This window comes from Pristiophorus japonicus, chromosome 24 (assembly GCF_044704955.1).
Source record: "Pristiophorus japonicus isolate sPriJap1 chromosome 24, sPriJap1.hap1, whole genome shotgun sequence".
NCBI lineage: Eukaryota > Metazoa > Chordata > Chondrichthyes > Pristiophoridae > Pristiophorus > Pristiophorus japonicus.
Window position 1 is genome coordinate 2,212,418 of NC_092000.1, and position 21,409 is coordinate 2,233,826.

The window sequence follows — 21,409 nt, forward strand, 5'->3', positions numbered from 1 at the left end:
AGAAAGATTGCCAATGCAAAGTATATGGCCAAAGATACTGAGAATTCACTTTCCAAGTGCTGCATGTTCAATGACATATCATGCAAAGCACGGAGACAACCTTACATCACTTTCACACATGCTCATACATGCCCGCATTGCTACATCATTGAACTTTGTAGGTGGCACTACAACTATTGTTGCACATAATTCTTAGACGTTGTTCCTACAGAGAAAGTAGGTAAAATCCTGACATTCACCTTTAACAGTACAAATTCTGACACTCACCTTTAACCTGGATGTCAAGGTGCATACAGTGTAGGATAAAGAAAAAAAGGGAAGCTTATGACAGATACTGAAGGCTCAATACTGCAGATAGCCTAGAGGAGTATAGAAGGTGCAGGGGTGAAACTAAAAAGGAAATTAGGAAAGCAAAGAGAGGGCATGAAAAAATAGTGGCAAGTAAAATCAAGGAAAACCCAAAGATGTTTTATAAATACATTAAGAGCAAGAGGATAACTAAAGAAAGAGTAAGGCCTATTAGAGACCATAAAGGTAATCTGAGTGTGAAGGCAGAAAATGTGGGGTATGGTTCTTAATGAACATTTTGTGTCTGTTTTCTCAAAAGAGAGAGATGATGCAGACATTACAATCAGGTGTCTGAAATATTAGGTGAAATAAACATAGTGAGAGACGACGTATTAAGGGGTTTACCATCTTTGAAAGTGGATTAATCCCCAGGCCCGGATGAAATGTATTCCAGGCTGTTAAGAGAAGCAAGAGAAGAAATAGCAGAGGCTCTGACCATCATTTTCCAATATTCTCTTGCTACAGGTGTGGTGCTGGAGGACTGCTAACATTGTACCGTTGTTTAAAAAGAGAGAAAGGGCCAGTCACTTTAACCTCAGAGGTGGGAAATTTATTGGATAAAATTCTGAGGAACAGGACAAATCTTCATTTAGAAAGACATGGATAATCAAGGACAGTCAGCAAGGATTTGTTGAGGGAAGGTCGTGTCTGACTAACTTGATTTAATTTTTTGAGGAGGTAACAAGGAGGGTCGATGAGGGTAATGTGTATGTTGTAGTGTATATGGATTTTAGCAAGGCTTTTAATAAGTTCCCACACGGCAGACTGATCACAAAAGTAAAAGGGATCCAAGGCAAAGTGGCAAAAGGATCCAAAATTGGCTCAGAGGCAAGAAGCAAAGGTAATGGTCAATGGGTGTTTTTGTGACTGGAAGGTGGGTTCTACAGGGCTCGGTACTAGGTCCCTTGCTTTTTGTGGTATATATCAATGATTTAGACTTGAATATAGGTGGTATGGTTAAGAAGTTTGCATATGGTAGAAAAATTGGCTGTGTGGTTGATAATGAAGAAGATAGCTGTAAACTGCCGGAAGATATCAATCAATTGGTCAGGTGGGCAGATCAGTGGCAAATGGAATTCAATCCGGAGAAGTGTGAGGAAATGCATTTGGGGAGGGCTAACAAGGCAAGGGCATGCACATTAAATGGTAGGACACTGAGAAGTGTAGAGGAACAGAGGGATCTTGGAGTGCGTGTCCACAGATCCCTGAAGGTAGCAAGACAAGTAGGGAAGGTGGTTAAGAAGGCATATGGGATACTTGCCTTTATTAGCTGAGGCATACAATATAAGAGCAGGGAGGCTATGCTTGAACTGTATAAAACACTAGTTAGACCACAGCTGGAGTACTGCGTGCAGTTCTGGTCACCACATTACAGGAAATATGTGATTGCTTTCAAGAAGGATACAGAGGAGATTTACGAGAATGTTGCCTGAACTGGGAATTTTAGCTATGAGGAAAGATTCATAGGCTGGGGTTGTTTTCTTTGGAACAGAGGAGGCTGAGGGGAGACCTAATTGAGGTGTAAAAAAATACGAGGGGTCGAGATAGAGTGGATAGAAAGGACCTATTTCCCTTAGCAGAGGGGTCAATAACCAGGGGGCATAGATTTAAAGTAATTGGTAGGAGGTTTAGAGGAGATTTGAGGATAAATCTTTTCATCCAGAGGGTGGTGGGGGTCTGGAACTCACTGCCTGAAAGGGTGGTAGAGGCAGAAACCCTCGTAGTATTTAAACAGTACTTGGACAGGCACTTGAATTGCTGTAACCTTCAAGGCTATGGACCAAGAGCTGGAAAGTGGGATTAGGCTGGATAGCTCTTTGTCGGCCGACACCGACACGATGGGCTGAATGGCCTCCTTCTGTGCTGTAAATTTCTATGATTCTAAATTAGGTCACTCATTTTATACACAGAATTGTCCCTTCAGAATTTAGCTATCTAGCAGAAATCATTAGCAACAAAGAAATGGGGGACTCCTTGGATTCTAGCGACTAAGAGAGTGTTAGATGTAATGGCCTGTAACTTACGGTCAGTGGTGAAGCAGAGGCGTTTGCCGGCGGCACCGAAGTAAGCTTCCCACAAAGATCTCGCAATCTCAGTGACGATAAGTTTGGTTAAAGGGCATAAATAACTGTAAAATGTGCAAGAGTTCAGTACCTGAGATTTCCATGCGGATTCCCCAGCAGGAGATTAGCAGGCCACCCAGAGAAACGGTGCAGACGGCCATTCACGACATTTCTCTGGGGGTTTCCGTTGGAAACTTGGAAAAAACCCATGGATATTCAGGGCCAAAAAATATTAAGATTATGAGAAAAGTTTCATGGAGGATTAAGTAGGAGATGGAAGAATGAAACATTTTCATTATTCACACATAAATTGGCTGCAATTCCTCTTTCATTTTATTTTAAAGGAATGGATTCATTCCACTTATTTCAGAAAAATCACGGAGAATCAAAAAAGTAGCATATATATTTTGATTAAAAATATTTGAAACCTATAAATAAGAGAATTCCGTTAACTGTGAAATATTGAGCTTTGAGAAAGCTTTGTAGTTTAAAGCTTCATGAATATCTCTCCCAGTATTGCAATATCACTACCAGCAGAGGAAGAGTAGGAGGAAATAAACTGCACACAATAATGGCCCGGATTTTGCTCTCAGTGGTGAATTAAGGCGCTCGCCGTACATTGCACTCACACTTGCCCACAGGTCTTCTATGAGCTTTTGCAAAGGGAGTTAATCTCAACATGTCCTTTATACAATAGATTCCATATGCCTGTATTTACTGTGATTTCTTTCCCTGGCAGCAAACGTGGCTGGGTTTGAGGTTTCGATCGACACAAACCCCCCAGCTGTGGAGTTTGGAGACTCTCTAGAGGCGAACTGCAGTACAACATGTGCAGACCCAGAGCCATTAATAATGGTCGAGTATAAACCAGGGATATATTCCATCAAACAATCTGGTAGCAAATGGAAAGCTGATTTTTTCCCAAGTATTGAGTCGTGGGATATTTCTGTGCCGTGTTCTGTGATATGCAATGCAGTGAACAATAAACTGAAAGAGAAGAAAAAGGTGGTCATTGTATACAGTAAGTGAAAACTCTTGTTCTAATGAGATAATTGTTAGTTGTAGAGACTTTGGTGACACTGCAGAGTGTCTGTTTTAGTGTATTGGTGAGATAATGAACTGTGGTACTAAAGTTCCCACACAGCAAAGTCCTGATCACAGCTGACGTAATGGAGAGGCACAGCAATTCTCCAGGAGGAAGGCAAAAATCAGAAGGTAAGTAAACCAGATCTAAGAAGGAGAATCAGGGTCAGGAACTGGTGTTGGTAGGTCAATGCACCGCATCACTTAGCTGGGCTTAGAATCACGAGTTAGAAACATAGAAATTTACTGCGCAGGAGACCATTTCGGCCCATTGTGTCCGCGCTGGCCGACAAAGAGCCACACGGCCCTCGGTCAGCAGCCCTGAAGGTTACATATAAACCTATGAACAATGGTGGACAGGTAAAGAGCATCTGGCCCAACCAGTCCGCCCCATACAACTGCGACACGCCTTACACTAAAACATTCTACATTCCACCCCAACTGGAGCCATGAGTTAAAGCCTGCTCCTTACCTGAGTCTGTTTTAGCAATGCAAGATTTCAATTATCGACATTAGAAACTTGAGGAAATCATTTTGAAGTGTTGCATTGCAGAGATTATAAGTGCGCTGGTGCATTGAGTCACAGTGTAGCACATCCTGGCAATATTGGTCAGCTTTTCATAATTATCATCATCATCATCATAGGCAGTCCCTCGGAATTGAGGAGGACTTGCTTCCACTCTTAAAATGAGTCCTTAGGTGACTGAACTGTCCAATACGAGAACCACAGTCCCTGTCACAGGTGGGACAGATAGTCGATGAGAGTAAGGGAGGGTGGGACTGGTTTGCCGCACGCTCTTTCTGCTGCCTGCGCTTGATTTCTGCATGCTCTCGGCGATGAGACTCGAGGAGCTCAGCACCCTCCTGGATGCACTTCCTCCACTTAGGGCGGACTTTGGCCAGGGACTCCCAGGTATCGGTGGGGATGTTGCACTTTTTCAGGGAGGCTTTGAGGGTGTCCCTGTAACATTTCCTCTGCCCACATTTGGCTCATTTGCCATGAAGGAGTTCCGAGTAGAGCGCTTGCTTTGGGAGTCTCGTGTCTGGCATGCGAATGATGTGGCCTGCCCAGCGGAGCTGATCAAGTGTGGTCAGTGCTTCAATGCTAGGGATGTTGGCCTGGTTGAGGACGTTAATGTTGGTGTGTCTGTCCTCCCAGGGGATTTGTAGGATCTTGCGGAGACATCGTTGGTGGCATTTCTCCAGCGACTTGAGGTGTCTACTGTACATGGTCCATGTCTGAGCCATACAGGAGGGCGGGTATTACTACAGCTCTGTAGACCATAAACTTGGTGGCAGTTTTGAGGGCCTTCAAACACTCGTTTCCTCAGGCGGCCGAAGGCTGCACTGGTGCACTGGAGGCGGTGTTGAATCTCGTTGTCAATGTCTGCTCTTGTTGATAAGATGCTCTCGAGATATGGGAAATGGTCCATGTTGTCCAGGGCTGCGCCGTGGATCTTGATGGCTGGGGGGCAGTGTTGTGCGGCGAGGATAGGCTGGTGGAGGACCTCTGTCGTACAGATGTTTAGCGTAAGGCCCATGCTTTCGTACGCCTCATACGTTGACTATGTCCTGGAGTTCAGCCTCTGTATGTGAGCAGATGCTGGCGTCGTCCGCGTATTGTAGCTTCACGACAGAGGTTGGGGTGGTCTTGAACCTGGCCTGGAGACGATGAAGGTTCAACAGGTTCCCACTGGTTCTGTAGTTTAGTTCCACTCCAGTGTCATGTATGTACTTTTGGGATCACCAGCCACTAGATGGCATAATTGTTGGAGGCCATTGGGCTGCACGCCCAAGTATAAATGGCCAGCCATTTTGTACATGAGTCACTTTGGACCTTAATAAAGCAGAGTACTCAGTCTAACAGCTATTGCATACACAACATTTGGCGACAAGGCAACAAGAACCTTTGCATGCAAAAATGAGCACAATTGGATTGTTGGAGTGATTTGTGGAAGAAGAAGATTGGGCAGACTTTGTGAACCGTTTGAGCCAGTTCTTTGTGGCCAACAAAATGGAGGAGGCTGGCGACGCAGATCGGCACCGGGCGGTGTTCCTCACGGTTTGCTGTCCAAAAATTTATGGTCTGATAAAGAATCTACTCCTACCTGTGAGTCCAACAGAGAAGACATAAGAAGAATTGTGTACACTGGTGTAGGACCACCTTAAGCCAGACGAAGGCATCATCATCTCCAGATACAGATTTTACACGCACGTTTGCTCAGAGGGCCAGAATGCGGCGGAATTCGTTGCCGACATGAGACGTCCAGCGGGACCGTGTAAGTTCGGGGCTGTGTTGGCAGACATGCTGCGGGACTTCTTTGTAATCGGCATCAACTACGAGGTGATCCTGCGTAAACTACTGGCGGTGGAGACATTGGATTTGAACAGGGCCATTACGATCACTCAGTCATGCATGATGACGGATAAAAGTCTAAAGCAGATATCAGCGAAAAAGCGAAACTTGGCAAATACTGTAAATGTGATTGATTCGGCATTCGGCAGAGCAGCACATGGCAGGGCCTACCCGACTGCGTACGCAAAACCTATGGCTGCCCAAAGTCCGCCAGCAGGAATGCATCCGATTTCTCCGTGCTGGCGTTGTGGGGGAAATCACCGGCACCAGCAGTGCCGATTTAAGCAATATGGTTGCAAAGGCTGTCTGAGAGTGGGGCATCTCCAGCGCAAGTGTCCTCAGATGAGCAAGCGTGCTGTGACACACCATGTGGAGGATGATAGTCAGACTAGCGCGGATCCGGATACGCAATCTGAGATACCAGAGGAGGAAGTGTATGCATTGTACTTGTTCCTAACTAAGAGCAAATCGATAATGATCAACGTGAAATTTAATGGGGTGTCGGTATCGATGGAACTGGACTCGGGGGCGAGTCAATCGATAATGAGCCAGGGGGCATTCGACAAGCTGTGGGATACTAAGGCTGTGAGGCCCAGGCTGAGTCCAGTCAATGCAAAGTTGCACACGTACACCAAAGAACTCATAACGGTGATTGGCAGTGCCACAATTAAAGTGTCGTATGATGGTGTGGTTCACGTGTTACCGCTATGGATTGTCCCAGGCAATGGCCCAACGCTGTTCAGCAGGAACTAGCTTGAAAAAAAATCAGATGTGACTGGAACGACATCAAGGCGTTGTCGTTGGAGGAAGATACATGTGCCCAAGTACTGAGCAAGTTCCCCTCGCTGTTTGAACCGGGTATCGGCAACTTCACGGGAGCCAAGGTGCAGATCCACGTGGACTCGGATGCAAGACCTGTGCATCATAAAGCTCAGGCAGTTCCGTATATGATGAGGGAGAAGATCGAAATCGAACTGGACAGACTCCAGCGTGACGAGATCATATCACCGGTTGAATTTAATGAATGGCCTAGCCCCATTGTTCCTGTGCTAAAAAGTGATGGCACAGTCAGAATCTGTGGAGAATACAAGGCTACGATCAACAGGGTTTCGAAACAGGATCAGTACCCATTATCGAAGTCTGATGACTTGTTTGCAACGCTAGCCGGGGGGAAGTCTTTCACCAAACTGGACTTGACGTTGGCCTGCATGACACAGGAGCTGGTCGAGACGGTGAAGAGACTTACGTGCATTAACACGCATAAAGGACTGTTTATTTATAACAGGTGCCCTTTTAGAATTCGCTCCGCTGCAGCAATATTTCAGAGGAACATGGCGAGTCTACTGAAGTCTGTTCCCAGAACCGTCGTGTTCCAAGATGACATCCAGATCACAGGTCGTGACTCAGAGGAACATCTGAACAACCTGGAAGAGTTTCTACATCGTCTGGACAAAGTGGGACTCAGACTGAAATGCTTGAAGTGCGTCTTCATGGCACCAGAGGTCAAATTCCTGGCATCAGGCCCATGGACGTGAAAGCCAAGGCCATCAAGAATGCACCCAAGCCTCAGAATGTGACGGAGTTGCGTTCATTCCTCGGTGTACTCAACTACTTCGGTAACTTCCTACCTAAATTGAGCACCTTATTAGAACCACTGCACATGCTGCTAAGAAAAGGCAACAACTGGGTGTGGGGTGCGTTTCAAGACAGAGCTTTTGAGAAAGCCACTAATCTGCTTTGCTCTAACAAGCTATTGGTACATTATGACCCATGTAAACTGTTATATATGTAAACTTGTATACACTCTGTACAGCCACCAGAGGGCTCATCCCCTGGAGACCCAAGGGATCCCATAATCCCTTGGGAGCACAGGTATTTAAGGAGGCCTCACAGGTTGGAGAGGCACTCTGGAGACCTGCAATAAAAGACTACGGTCACACTTTACTTTGAGCTCACAGTATCCAGTCAGACTCTTTCTTCATACACAACAACTGGTGACGAGATACAGATAGCAAACCCAATGATGCAGAGAACAGTGGGCATCCTGGAGAAATTCTCGGAGGGAGATGACGAGGAAACCTTTGTGGAGCGACTCGACCAATACTTCGTAGTCAACGAGCTGGAAGGAGAAGCAAACGCTGCCAAACGAAGGGCGATTCTCCTCACCGTCTGCGGGGCACCAACGTATGGCCTCATGAAAAATCTACTTGCTCCAGTGAAACCCACAGAGAAACCGTACGATGATTTGTGCGCACTGGCCCGGGAGCCTTTGAACCCGAAGGAAAGTGTTCTTATGGCGAAGTACCGGTTCTACACCTACAAATGGTCTGAAGGCCAGGAAGTGGCGAATTATGTCGCCGAGCTAAGACGCCTTGCAAGACATTGTGAATTTGAAGGACATTTGGAGCACATGCTGAGAGACTTTTTCGTACTTGGCACTGGCCACGAAACCATACTTCGCAAACTTTTGACTGTAGAGACCCCAACCTTGCGATAGCCCAGGCGTTCATTGTCACCAATGATAATACTAAGCAAATCTCTCAGCACACAAGTGCTACTACAAGTACTGCGGACATGCAGCCTGCAGCTGCACGTCTGCAGATGTCTCAGAGTCCACCATCAAGGATGATGAATGCAAGGCCATTAACACCTTGTTGGCACTGCGGGGGTGATCATCGTTTGCATTCATGCCGCTTCAAAGGGTACATTTGCAAGAGCTGTGGAACAATGGGACAGCTGCAACGTATGTGCAGGTGAGCTGCAAATCCTGTTAAATCTGCAAACCACCATGTTGCAGAGGAGGACAGATCCACGGAGGATCACGACGAACCAGAACCTCAGATAGAGGAAGCAGAGGTACGTGGGTGCACACATTTACCACAAAGTGTCCCCCGATAATGCTGAATGTTGAACTAAATGGACTCCCGGTGTCAATGGAGCTGGACACGGGTGCGAGCCAGTCCATCATATGCAAAAAGACTTTAGAAAAATTGTGGTGCAGCAAGGCCTCAAGGCCAGTCTTAACTCCAATTCGCACGAAACTAAGAACTTATACAAAGGAACTGATTCCTGTAATCGGCAGTGCTACTGTAAAGGTCTCCTACAATGGAGTGGTGCACAAGCTACCACTCTGGGTGGTATCGGGCGATGGTCCCACGCTGCAGGAGGTGGGACGATGCCCGTGCGCTCTTGCCCGCTGACGACACTTCGTATGCCCAGGTCTTAAACAAGTTTCCTTCGGGAAATTCCAAGGAGCAAAAGTGCAGATCCACCTAATTCCGGGGGCGCGACCTATTCATCACAAGGCGAGAACAGTACCGTACATGATGAGAGAAAGGGTAGAGATCAAGCTAGACCGGCTGCAAAGAGAGGGCATAATTTCACCGATCAAGTTCAACGAATGGGCCAGCCTGAACATCCCAGTCCTCAAGGGAGACGGCACCGTCCGAATTTGTGGTGATTACAAAGTAACTATCAATCGTTTCTCCCTGCAGGACCAATGCCCACTACCAAAGGCTGACGACCTCTTTGCAACGCTGGTGGGAGGAAAGACGTTCACGAAGCTGGACTTAACTTCAGCCTACATGACGCAGGAGCTGGAGGAATCATTGATAAGCCTCACCTGCATCAACACGCACAAAGGTCTCTTCATTTATAACAGATGCCTGTTTGGAATTCGATCAGCGGCGGCGATATTCCAGAGAAACATGGAAAGCTTACTTAAGTTGGTCCCGCGCACGGTGGTCTTTTAGGACGACAAATTGGTTACGGGTCGGGACACAGTCGAGCATCTGCAGAACCTGGAGGAGGTTCTTAGTCGACTCAACTGCGTGGGGCTCAGGTTAAAATGCTCGAAGTGCTTTTCCTCGTGCCTGAAGTGGAGTTGTTGGGGAGGAGGATCGCGGCGCACCACTTCGAAGACGGAGGCAATGGAGAACGCACCGAGGCCACAGAACGTGACGTTTCTAGGACTGCTGAACTACTTTAGTAACTTCTTACCGGGTCTCAGCACATTGTTAGAACCACTGCACGCCTTACTGCATAAAGGAGATGAATGGGTATGGGGCAAAAGCCAAGAAAATGCCTTTGTAAAAGCTAGGAAATTGTTGTGCTCAAACAAATTGCTTGTGTTGTATGATCCATGTAAGCGTTTGGTACTAGCATGTGATGCGTCGTCATATGGCGTCAGGTGTGTATTGCAACAAGCCAATGATTTTGAGAAATTGCAACCGGTTGTTTATACATCCAGGAGTCTGTCTAAGGCTGAGAGAGCCTACAGCATGATTGAAAAAGAAGCATTAGCGTGTGTCTAAGGGGTAAAGAAAATGTATCAATACCTGTTTGGGCTAAAATTCGAATTGGAAACTGACCATAAGCCACTGATATCCCTGTTTTCCGAGAATAAGGAGATAAACACTACTGCATCGGCCCGCATCTAGAGATGGGCGCTCACGTTGTCCGCATACAACTATGCCATCCGCCACAGGCCAGGCACAGAAAACTGCGCCGATGCTCTCAGTAGGCTGCCATTGCCCACCACGGGGGTGGAAATGGCGCAGCCCGCAAATTTAGTCATGGTTATGGAAGCATTTGAGAGTGAGCAATCACCCGTCACAGCCCAATAGATTAAAACCTGGATGAGCCAGGACCCCTTACTGTCTCTAGTAAAAAAACTGTGTGCTTCATGGGAGCTGGTCCAGTGTCCTAGTGGAAATGCAGGAAGAGATAAAGCCGTTCCAGCGGCGCAAAGCTGAAATGTCTTTACAGGCAGATTGCCTTCTGTTGGGTAATCGGGTTGTGGTTCCCAAGAAGGGCAGAGACACCTTCATCAATGATCTCCACAGTACCCACCCAGGCATCGTAATGATGAAAGCGATAGCCAGATCCCACGTGTGATGGCCCGGTATCGATACTGACCTAGAGTCCTGCATGCACAAGTGTAACACATGCTCGCAGCTAAGCAATGCACCCAAGGAGGCGCCACTAAGTTTATGGTCTTGGCCCTCTAAACCATAGTCTAGGGTCCATGTCGACTATGCAGGCCCATTCTTGGGTAAAATGTTCCTTGTGGTTGTAGATGCGTACTACAAATGGACTGAATGTGAGATAATGTCGGCAAGCACGTCCGCTGCCACCACTGAAAGCCTGCGGCCCATGTTTGCCACGCACGGCCTGCCTGATGTCCTTGTGAGCGACAACGGGCCAAAGAATTCATGACCCGCAACGGGATCAAACATGTTACATCTGCCCCGTTTAAACCAGCATCCAATGGTTAGGCAGAGAGAGCAATGCAAACCATCAAGCAGGGCTTGAAGAGGGTAACGGAAGGCTCACTGCAGACTCGCCTATCCCGAGTTCTGCTCATCTACCGCACGAGACCCCACTCGCTCACTGGGATCCCACCCGCGGAACTGCTCTTGAAAAGGGCACTTAAGACAAGGCTCTCGTTAGTTCACCCCGATCTACAGGTAGAGAGCAGGCGGCTTCAACAAAGTGCATACCACGATGGCGCAAATATGTCATGCGAGATTGAAATCAATGATCCTGTATTTGTATTGAATTATGGACAAGGTCCCAAGTGGCTTCCCGGCACTGTCGTGGCCAAAGAGGGGAGCAGGGTGTTTTGGGTCAAACTGTCAAATGGACTCATTCACCGGAAACACTTGGACCAAATCAAACTCAGATTCACGGACTATCCTGAGCAACCCATTGTAACTGTAACTGTGGACACGAAGCAGAACCCATCAACCATAGCAGCCCAGCAGAACTCACCACACCAGGCAGCCCAGCAAGGCCAGCCACACAGCAGCCCAGCGAGGGCCCAACAGACGATTCACCAATACCAGCATTTGCCCCGAGGCGATCAACCAGGGCAAGAAGGGCTCCAGATCGACTCACCTTGTAAATACTTACGCTGTTGACTTTGGGGCGGAGTGTTATATATGTAAACTTGTATACACTCTGTACAGCAACCAGAAGGCTCATCCCATGGAGTCCCAAGGGATCCCATAATCCCTTGGGAGTACAGGTATTTAAGGAGGCCTCACAGATTGGTGAGGCACTCTGGAGACCTGCAATAAAGGACTAAGGTCACACTTTACTTTGAGTATCCGGTCAGACTCTTTCGTCATACTTAACATAAATGTTTAGTATTGGCCGGTGAGGCTTCGTCATATGGAATTGGTTGCATACTTCAACAAGCTAATGAGTCGGGTAAACTTCAACCAGTCGCGTATGCTTCAAAAAGTTTGTCTAAAGCAGAAAGAGCCTACAACATGGTAGAGAAAGAAGCACTAGCCTGTGTGTATGGGGTCAAAAAGATGCATCAGTACCTGTTTGGTCTTCGGTTTGAACTGGAGACAGATCACAAGCCGCTCATTTCACTGTTCTCTGAAAACAAAGGTATCAATACCAATGCTTCATCCCGCATCCAGAGGTGGGCGCTGACATTATCCGCTTATTATGTCATTCGCCATAGACCTGGCACCGAGAATTGTGTCGGTGCTTTGAGCTGTCTGCCGTTGCCCACACCGGAGGTGGAAATACCACAACCGGCGGACCTATTGTTAATTATGGATGCTTTTGAGAGTGAAGGAACCCCTGTCACAGCTCAACAAGTTAAGACCTGGACCAGCCAGGACCCGATTCCATCGGTGGTGAAGAGTTGCATCCTCAAAGGTGATTGGTCTACCATATCCAAGCAACTTTGCGAGGAGACCAAACCTTACATTCGTTGCAAAGACAAATTGTCTATTCAGTCGGATTGTATACTGTGGGGCAATCATGTTGTTATGCGCAAGAAAGGGAGAGATACATTTCTACGTGAGCTACATAGCACACATCCTGACATTGTAATGATGAAAGCCATCGCCAGGTCTCATGTATCGTGGCCGGGAATTGACTCTGAGCTGGAATCATGTGTGCATCAGTGCAATACTTGCATGCAGCTCAGCAAAGCACCAGCGGAATCACCGCTGAGTCTGTGGTCATGGCCGTCCAAACCATGGTCCAGGATCCACATAGACTTTGCAGGTCCCTTCCTGGGGAAAATGTTTTTAGTTGTGGTGGATGCATATTCGAAGTGGATAGAGTGTATAATCATGTCATCTAGCACATCCACAACTACCATTGAGAATCTCAATGTCACATTCGTGACACATGGTCTGCCTGACATCGTTGTTAGCGCCAACAGATCGTGCTTCACCAGTCAGGAGTTTCAAGAGTTCATGAAACTCAATGGTCTAACAGTTATTGCATACACAACAGGGAACTTGTTGACTGCGAGGTGGAGCATGGCAGCAAGGAAGATTGAGAAGAGGGTTGGGGCGATGATACAGCCCTGTTCGACCCCGGTCTGGATGTGGATTGGGTCTGTGATGGATCCATTGGTCAGGATCACGGCCTGCATGTCGTCGTGGAGCTGGCGGAGGATGATGACGAACTTTTGGGGGCATCTGAAACGGAGGAGGACGCTCCATAGACCCTCGTAGTTGACAGTGTCAAAGGCCTTTGTAAGGTCGAAGAAGACCATGTTTAAGGGCTGGTGCTGTTCCCTGCATTTTTCCTGCAGCTGTCGCGCTGCAAAAATCATAATTATAAGGTGAATTTGAAGGGTTCACCTCTCAGCAGCCAGGTTTAGAGTGTCAAAGGCCAAGGAGCAAGTCTGTCCAGACATGATGTGTGATACAGCAAGGATCAAGCTTACCCTTCTTCAGCGGCTGAATAGCATTCTGTTCTAGGCATGCTTATATTTGATTTTCCAGTGTGCAGTTTCGATTTCTATCCACAAGAGGGATTCGCCTAGGCCCTAAGCTCTGGAATTCCCTCTCTAAGTGAGCCTGAAAACTATGGAGGAATTTCACTGGCTGATCAATGGCTTTTAAGCTAGTTATTTGGGTTGTTGTACCATGTATTTGATGCTGTGGAGACCTACAGAGCAATTAGAAGTGAACAGGCTGGTTTTCATTCTCAGACGGAATGTGTCGGGCAAGTTTTGGCTTTATACAAGAATTTGGAACATTGCAAGTCCTGGGGAAACTCGCTGACATCTCTTTCAACGATTTTTTAAGGTGCCTGGTTTGTTGCAGGCAGCCCTACATAGGTCCTTTCATGTTGCTGGAAGTAGATGTCAATTGTATAGCTGATTCAAAGCTCTCAGACTCTAGATGGCAGCGCCTGCAAGGAATTACCTGGAGTCCGGATATGGGAACACATATCCAGGGTTCAATGCCCACACAACTGAGTTCCATAGAACCAAACAAATTATGTTGAAATTCTACTCCTACAACTAATGGAACCATTGTTCAATGAGGTATGTGTTATGTATGTAACTATGTAATACTTGCCACCAGAGGAAGTCCTAATGGTCATCTGCACACTCGTGCAGGGCCAGTACAAAAGGTTGGCTGCCATGTTGTTTAGACACTCTGGAGTTGTAATAAAGAAGACTAAGGTCACACTAAGTTTAGCTCACAGTACTCCGCCTCGTGGAGTTCTTCTATACACAACTGCCGACGAGTAACAGAATACGAACCTTCACGCAACCATGGCTGCCGTTGGAATATTAGAGAGATATCTTCTCAGCGTCAAAGCTCACCGGCAAGTACTGTGCATAAAATGACATCGTTAGCAGGCCGAACTGCACATGGCAGGGCCTATACGCCTGCGGCTGCAAGACCTGTGATGACTCAGAGTCCGCCATCGGGGGTGAATGTGAATCCATTAGCACCGTGTTGGTGCTGTGGGGTAATCATCGGGTCCATCAATGTCGATTCAAGCACTACGTGTGCAAAGGCTGTGCAACAATGGGGCACCTCCAGCGAATGTGTAAACGTGCTGCGACACACCACGTGGCAGAGGATGATTGATCCGACACGGATCACGCAGCACAGGCAACTCAACCCGAGGAAGAAGTGTATGGGGTACATACCTTCACCACCAAGAGCACTCCTATAATGCTGAAAGTCAAATTAAATGGAGTTCCAGTATCCATGGAGTTGGACACGGGTGTGAGTCAGTCAATAATGAGCCAGAAGGCTTTCGAGAAACTGTGGGTCCATAAAGCACAAAGGCCCAAACTGAGCCCGATTAATGCAAAGCTGTGTACCTATACGAAAGAGCTTATACCAGTCATTGGAAGTGCGGCAGTGAAGGTATCATATGATGGAGCTGTGCATGACCTATCATTGTGGATAGTTCCAAGCAATGGCTCAACTCTGTTCGGCAGAAGCTGGCTAGAAAAGATTAGATGGAATTGGAACGGCATCAAAGCACTATCTACAGTGAATGACGCCTCGTGTGCTCAAGTGCTGAGCAAGTTTCCCTCGCAATTTGAACCAGGCATCAGCAACTTCACAGGCGCCAAGGTACAGATCCAACAGGCCCCGATGCACGGCCCATCCATCACAAGGCTCGGGCGGTTCCATACATGATGAGGGAGAAAGTCGAGATCGAACTGGACAGACTCCAACGCGAAGGAATCATATCTCCAGTTGAGTTCAACGAGTGGGCCAGTCCAATTGTTCCGGTGTTGAAAAGCGATGGCATGGTCAGAATCTGCGGAGATGACAAGGTAACGATTAACCGAGTCTCACTACAGGACCAAGGCGGATGACCTGTTCACAATGCTAGCGGGGGGGAAGTCGTTCACCAAGTTGGACCTAACCTCTGCCTACATGACACAGGAGCTGGCTGAATCTTCGAAAAGACTGATGTGCATCAACACACACAAGGGGCTGTTTATATACCACAGATTCGCTCGGCTGCAGCCATTTTCCAGAGAAACATGGAGAGTTTATTGAAATCTGTTCCGCACACCGTTGTGTTTCAAGACGACATCCTGATCACTGGTCGTGACACCATCGAACATCTACACAACCTGGAAGAGGTTCTAAGTCGCCTAGACAGAATGGGACTCAGGCCAAAATGCTCCAAGTGTGTTTTCCTGGCGCCAGAAGTCGAATTTTCGGGGAGAAAGATTGCAGTAGACGGCATCAGGCCCACTGACTCGAAGACAGAGGCTATCAAGAATGCAACCAGACCACAGAATGTGACGGAGCTGCATTTGTTCCTGGGACTCCTCAACTATTTCGGTAACTTTCTACCCGGGTTAAGCACGTTGTTAGAGCCTTTGCACATGTTGCTACGTAAGGGCGACGACTGGGTTTGGGGCAAATCTCAAGACACAGCCTTTGAGAAGGTCAGGAACCTGCTATGTTCAAATAAGTTACTTCTACACTATGTAAACGTTTAGTGCTAGCTTGTGACGCCTCATAATCCGGGGTTAGCTGTGTGTTACAGCAAGCCAATGTATTGGGCCCCCTCCAACCGGTTGCATGCACATCTAGAAGTCTGTCTAAGGCTGAGAGAGCCTATAGTATGGTTGAGAAAGAGGCGTTAGCATGTGTATATGTGGTTAAGAAAATGCACCAATACCTATTTGGACTTCGGTTTGAGCTTGAAACTGACCACAGCCGCTCATTTCAGAGAGCAAAGGTATAAATACCAACGCTTCGTCCCGCATCCAATGATGGGCACTAACATTATCCGCTTATGACTATGTTATCCGCCACAGACCAGGCACTGAAAACTGTGCTAATGCTCTCAGCCGGCTACCATTACCCACCACTGGGGTTGAAATGATGCAGCCTGCAGACTTGCTACTGGTCATGGATGCTTTTGTGAGCGAGGGGTCACCCATCACAACTCGCCAGATCAGGACCTGGACCAGCCAAGATCCTGTGCTATCATTAGTAAAGAGTTGTGTCCTAAATGGGAACTGGTCGGCCGTTCCCAGGGAAATGCAAGATGAAATTAAGCCATTTCACCATGCAAAGATGAAATGTCCATCCAGCCGGATTGTCTTTTATGGGGTAATCGCGTGGTTTTGCCAAAAAAGGCAGGGAAACGTACCCACCCAGGCATTGTCATGATGAAAGCAATTGCCAGGTCGTAGGTTTGGTGGCCTGGCATTGACTCGAACTTGGAGTCATGCGTGCATCAGCGCAATACTTGCTCGCAATTGAGCAATGCACCAAGGGAGGCTCCACTGAGTCTGTGGTCATGGCCCTCCAAACCGTGGTCCAGGATCCACGTAGATTTTGTTGGCCCCTTTCTAGGAAAGATATTTTTAGTAGTTGTGGACGCTTACTCCAAATGGATTGAATGCATAATCATGTCATCTAGCACGTCCACAGCCACCTTTGAAAGCCTCCGGGCCATGTTCACCACCCATGGCTTGCCTGACGTCCTTGTCAGTGACAATGGACCGTGTTTCACCAGCTCGGAATTCAACGAGGACATCACCATCGACGATCCACCAATACACACCCAGCCAGCAATCGACTTGTTGTCAATCACGAGCAATGGCATCAAGCATGTCAGGTCTGCTCCGTTTAAGCCCGCGTCTAACGGTCAAGCGGAGCGGGCAGTCCAAACAATCAAGCAGAGCATGAAACGCGTGACGGACCACTCCCTGCAGACCCGCTTGTCTCGCATTCTGCTCAGTTATCGGACATGACCCCACTCGCTCACCGGGGTTCCCCCAGCAGAATTGTTAATGAAGAGAGCCCTCAAAACAAGGCTCTCCCTAGTCCATCCGGATTGTTCATGTGGAACCAGGCGACACTGGCAGAACATGTACCACGATCGCACAGCTGTTTCACATACTATTGATGTTAACGACCCTGTGTTTGTCTGAATTATGGTCATGGTCCCAAGGGGGTTGCCTGCAATATTTTGGCCAAGGAGGGGAATAGGGTGTTTATAATCAAACTGTTAAATAGCCAAACATGCAGAAAGCATTTAGATCAGACAAAATTGCAATTTACTGACAACCAGGAACGACATCACCATCGACGATCCATCAACACACACCCAACCAGCAATCGACTTCACTGTCAATCATGAGGATGAACCCACTGTTCCTGACAGTCCGGTCAGACCAGCCGCGGTGCAGTGCAGCAATGGTTCGGCCAGCTCACACACGCCAGGGTTTGAACTTAGACAATCAACCAGGGAGCGAAGGGCTCCGGATCGCCTCAACTTGTGGAGTTCTTCTATACACAACAATATGATGTCGGCCCATGGCATAGTCTGGAAGATGGGGCGATGCACTCACACATTCTGTGGTGAGTTGTGCTGCTCATTTGCTGTTTGGCTAGTGAGACCTAAAACCGTATATGTAAGTCATCACAGGAGCAGCTGGTAACTGTCCTCCTTGGGGGGAACTTAGTGTGTTTGAAGTTATTCTGTGAGACCCTGCGATGGAAGTTTGCAACCAGGTCAATGCTCTAAGCCAGTAAAATGATAGACGTATCAGCTGGCTCCACACTACTTCATGCACTGTTCATGTTTGACAGGCTAGGATGGCTCACTAATGAAGCCTGGAGAGGTAGATGTATAACTGGGGGGGCTAGGTTTTTCCCACGCAACTGCAGGTAACCCTGCAAGTCAATTCCCCAACAGACAGAGTGATAATGTTTGGACAAGGAATGGAAAGACCATTGTGCTGTGCTGGTAGGCTGTGCTGTGTTCACTGTTTACATTCCAGCAATACCGCTGCACACACTTCAAGGTCCTAAAGCCGACATATTGCCAACCTGTGCCTCAGCTCTCTGACTTAGTTAAGTGTGCGTCTGTATAAGAGGATCCTGATCGTGCAAACAGAATCTCTACCTGTGAAGATTTCTCACCAGCTAGGCTTGGAGACTTTTTAATTTATTGATGGGTTTCCATGTGTGTACCACACCCGATTGACTTGGAGAAAAAAAAGTGTGAAAAGTAACGGAAAATAGGTGCAATCTAACAGTGTCTGGTTGCTGTTGAGTTTGAGGGCTGTGTAACCAATTTTTTGGAAACTGCAACTTCTGAGAACTTTGCCTTTTCAAACTAAATTCACCATCAACTTTGTATTCTGTTAGATGCCGACAGATAGTGAATTTGATGTTAATTTTCAGTTTAATGTTTAAACAAAGCAATATTTGAGCTTCAGCTTGCAATTTGCATAAATTCAATTCAGTATTTCGAGCAAATCTAGCTTGGTCAGGTTATTTTATCTCGAGTTGTGCTCAGCTGGGGATCAGATTTTACATTTATGCCAATTATTTCAGTAATCCACTACAGGAAAACATTTGGCCTCAAAACAAATCTTCACATAGGTATAGTTGTCAATTAATTGTTTCTGATCTCGGTACAATGCAGATTGAAGACAGATCAATGTGCTGATCCTTAACAGAGGAGATGAACCTCAAGGTGTATGTGTGGTTGAGGTATTCTCTTGTTGCACACTCATGCACCTGAGTGAATGTGTGTAGAGGTGGAACAGGTAGTGCTCAGGCAGATTATTTCAGTGAATTGTGTTAATTGTGATCCTCCTTTAACAGATCGAGAGTTAAACATTACTTCACCTCCTGAAGTGCTGGAAATTAACAAAACCTATAGTCTGGAGTGCACTGGTCCGAGGGTCTATCCAAACAATAAGCTCATACTCACATGGCTGAGAGGGAGTGAGATTGTTCAGAGTAATTCCACAGGGAAACTAGGTTTGCCGGATGAAGATAACAGATTGCGGAATGTCTTCAGTTTCACTGCAAGTACATCAGATGACAGACAGGAGTACACCTGCTTGGCAGAAGTGGACTTGGGCTCGAACACCACAAAACCAATCGCAAACTCCTCGGTGACCCTGCAAACTTACTGTAAGTTCCACTTGAATAATAACGGCTCTCTTCTTTTTGAGAATTAATTAAATATCTATAATTAGTAGAAAATAAACAATGGGAAACAATATGAATAAAACAGGACCCAATCTTATCGTTGGGACCTGTTTTATCCATACCACAAAATCTGTTGGATAAAAATTGTTCACCATGGGCCCAGCTGTAAATAGTCAGCTTCCTCACTTCACCAAAGTGTAACTATAAATTATCTGCACATCTTGCAGCCAGCCAGAAAGTGTGCAAAAATAAGTTTGAAAGGGTCAACAAAGATTTTGCAAGATCTCTTGTACCAACCTGACATTCTTATTAACTTGACTCCAAAATGGCATCCAAGGCTCCAGCCTGATTCTTGCCGCCAAGAGAGAGGAAGATTAAAGGAGAGCCTCATGGAGGTATATCAAATATTAACTGGTATAGATAAACCAAACCCAGAATATTACATTAGGACATAATGGATCAACTGGGCTTGTATTCACTGGAGTTCAGAAGAATGAGAGGGGACCTCATAGAAACATTTAAAATTCTGATGGGGTTAGACAGGTTAGATGCAGGAAGAATGTTCCCAATGTTGGGGAAGTCCAGAACCAGAGGTCACAGTCTAAGGATAAGGGGTAAGCCATTTAGGACCGAGATGCGGAGGAACTTCTTCACCCAGAGAGTGGTGAACCTGTGGAATTCTCTACCACAGAAAGTAGTTGAGGCCAATTCACTAAATATATTCAAAAAGGAGTTAGATGAGGTCCTTACTACTAGGGGGATCAAGGGGTATGGCGAGAAAGCAGGAATGGGGTACTGAAGTTGAATGTTCAGCCATGAATTCATTGAATGGCGGTGCAGGCTAGAAGGGCCGAATGGCCTACTCCTGCACCTATTTTCTATGTTTCTATGTTTCTATGTAAGGACATAATCGTCAGTATCTTTTTACTCAGAATAATCTTTCAGGCAAGGCAAGGATATTAGGTATGAGAGATAAGGCATTAGTGGAATGAGCTTTATGTGCCAGTTGGCTTTTCCCCGTCCCTCACTGCTCTTCTGCAAAACACAAATTAGTGCAAAGGGTGGCCACATGTTGATGTTATTATCATCACTCTGCTGCTTTCACCTGATGACAGCCAGACACTTCCAAACAGTGGCGGGGATGTCTGAAGGAAACTCACCTGGCAGCTCTTGCACATCTCTTCTGGTCAGTAGAGGTGGTGGTCGAGAAGATCAGACATTCTCTCTCGATGCAATTCTGGGAAGAACAAAATAACTGGGTAGATCTGCACCCATAATCACCCACAAAAGAAGCAGAGTTAGATACTTGGGCTGCCTGAATTAATTGAAAAAATAAAGTGTGCGACCTCCTGATGATGGCTCCAGTTGTGTCTCTGTGGGCTGGTGTGATGGACTCCTGCGATGTGTGTATTGGGCAATACCAGTACTGGTCAGTTTTCCGCTTTGTCCATTAGTAACTGAAACACAGCACAACAAATCAAAATGAAGTGAATTTCTTGTGTGTGTTGCAGATTTTCCAGATCCTCCTAGAATCCTTGACCAAGGCCCCATAGAAGTGAAGCAAGAGGTCACGTTAACATGTGAGGTTCCAAACGTCTATCCTGCTGAGAAGATGAGAGTGAGATGGTCTCAGCAAGGTGGAGAACTGAATTCAGTTACAACAACAAATTCCAATACTGTCCAGGCAACAACAGTATGGGTCCCACAAGAGATTGGTTTGATGGAAGTGGTCTGTACAGCAGACTTTGAGGAGTATCCATCAGTTCCAGCAAAGAATGACAGTGTCTATATTGCAGTGTACGGTAAGGACTCTGAATGTTGGGGGCATTACAATCAGATCGCAC

At 46.8% G+C, this 21,409-nt stretch overlaps 1 protein-coding gene across 10 annotated transcripts in view; it reads left to right on the top strand.

The window, feature by feature from the left end:
- The window catches only part of LOC139237875 (hemicentin-1-like), a 276,696-nt gene that overhangs the window by 2,738 nt on the left and 252,549 nt on the right, over positions 1–21,409 (top strand). For all 10 annotated transcript variants that reach the window (XR_011588538.1, XM_070867124.1, XM_070867125.1 and 7 more), the window contains exons 2-4: positions 3,151–3,432; positions 19,233–19,547; positions 21,077–21,367. Coding sequence is in view for 9 of the 10 variants with exons in the window: in XM_070867124.1 (XP_070723225.1) it covers positions 3,151–3,432; positions 19,233–19,547; positions 21,077–21,367 (888 nt within the window). In the remaining variant the exon portion in view is untranslated. The remainder of the gene's footprint in view (positions 1–3,150; positions 3,433–19,232; positions 19,548–21,076; positions 21,368–21,409) is intronic.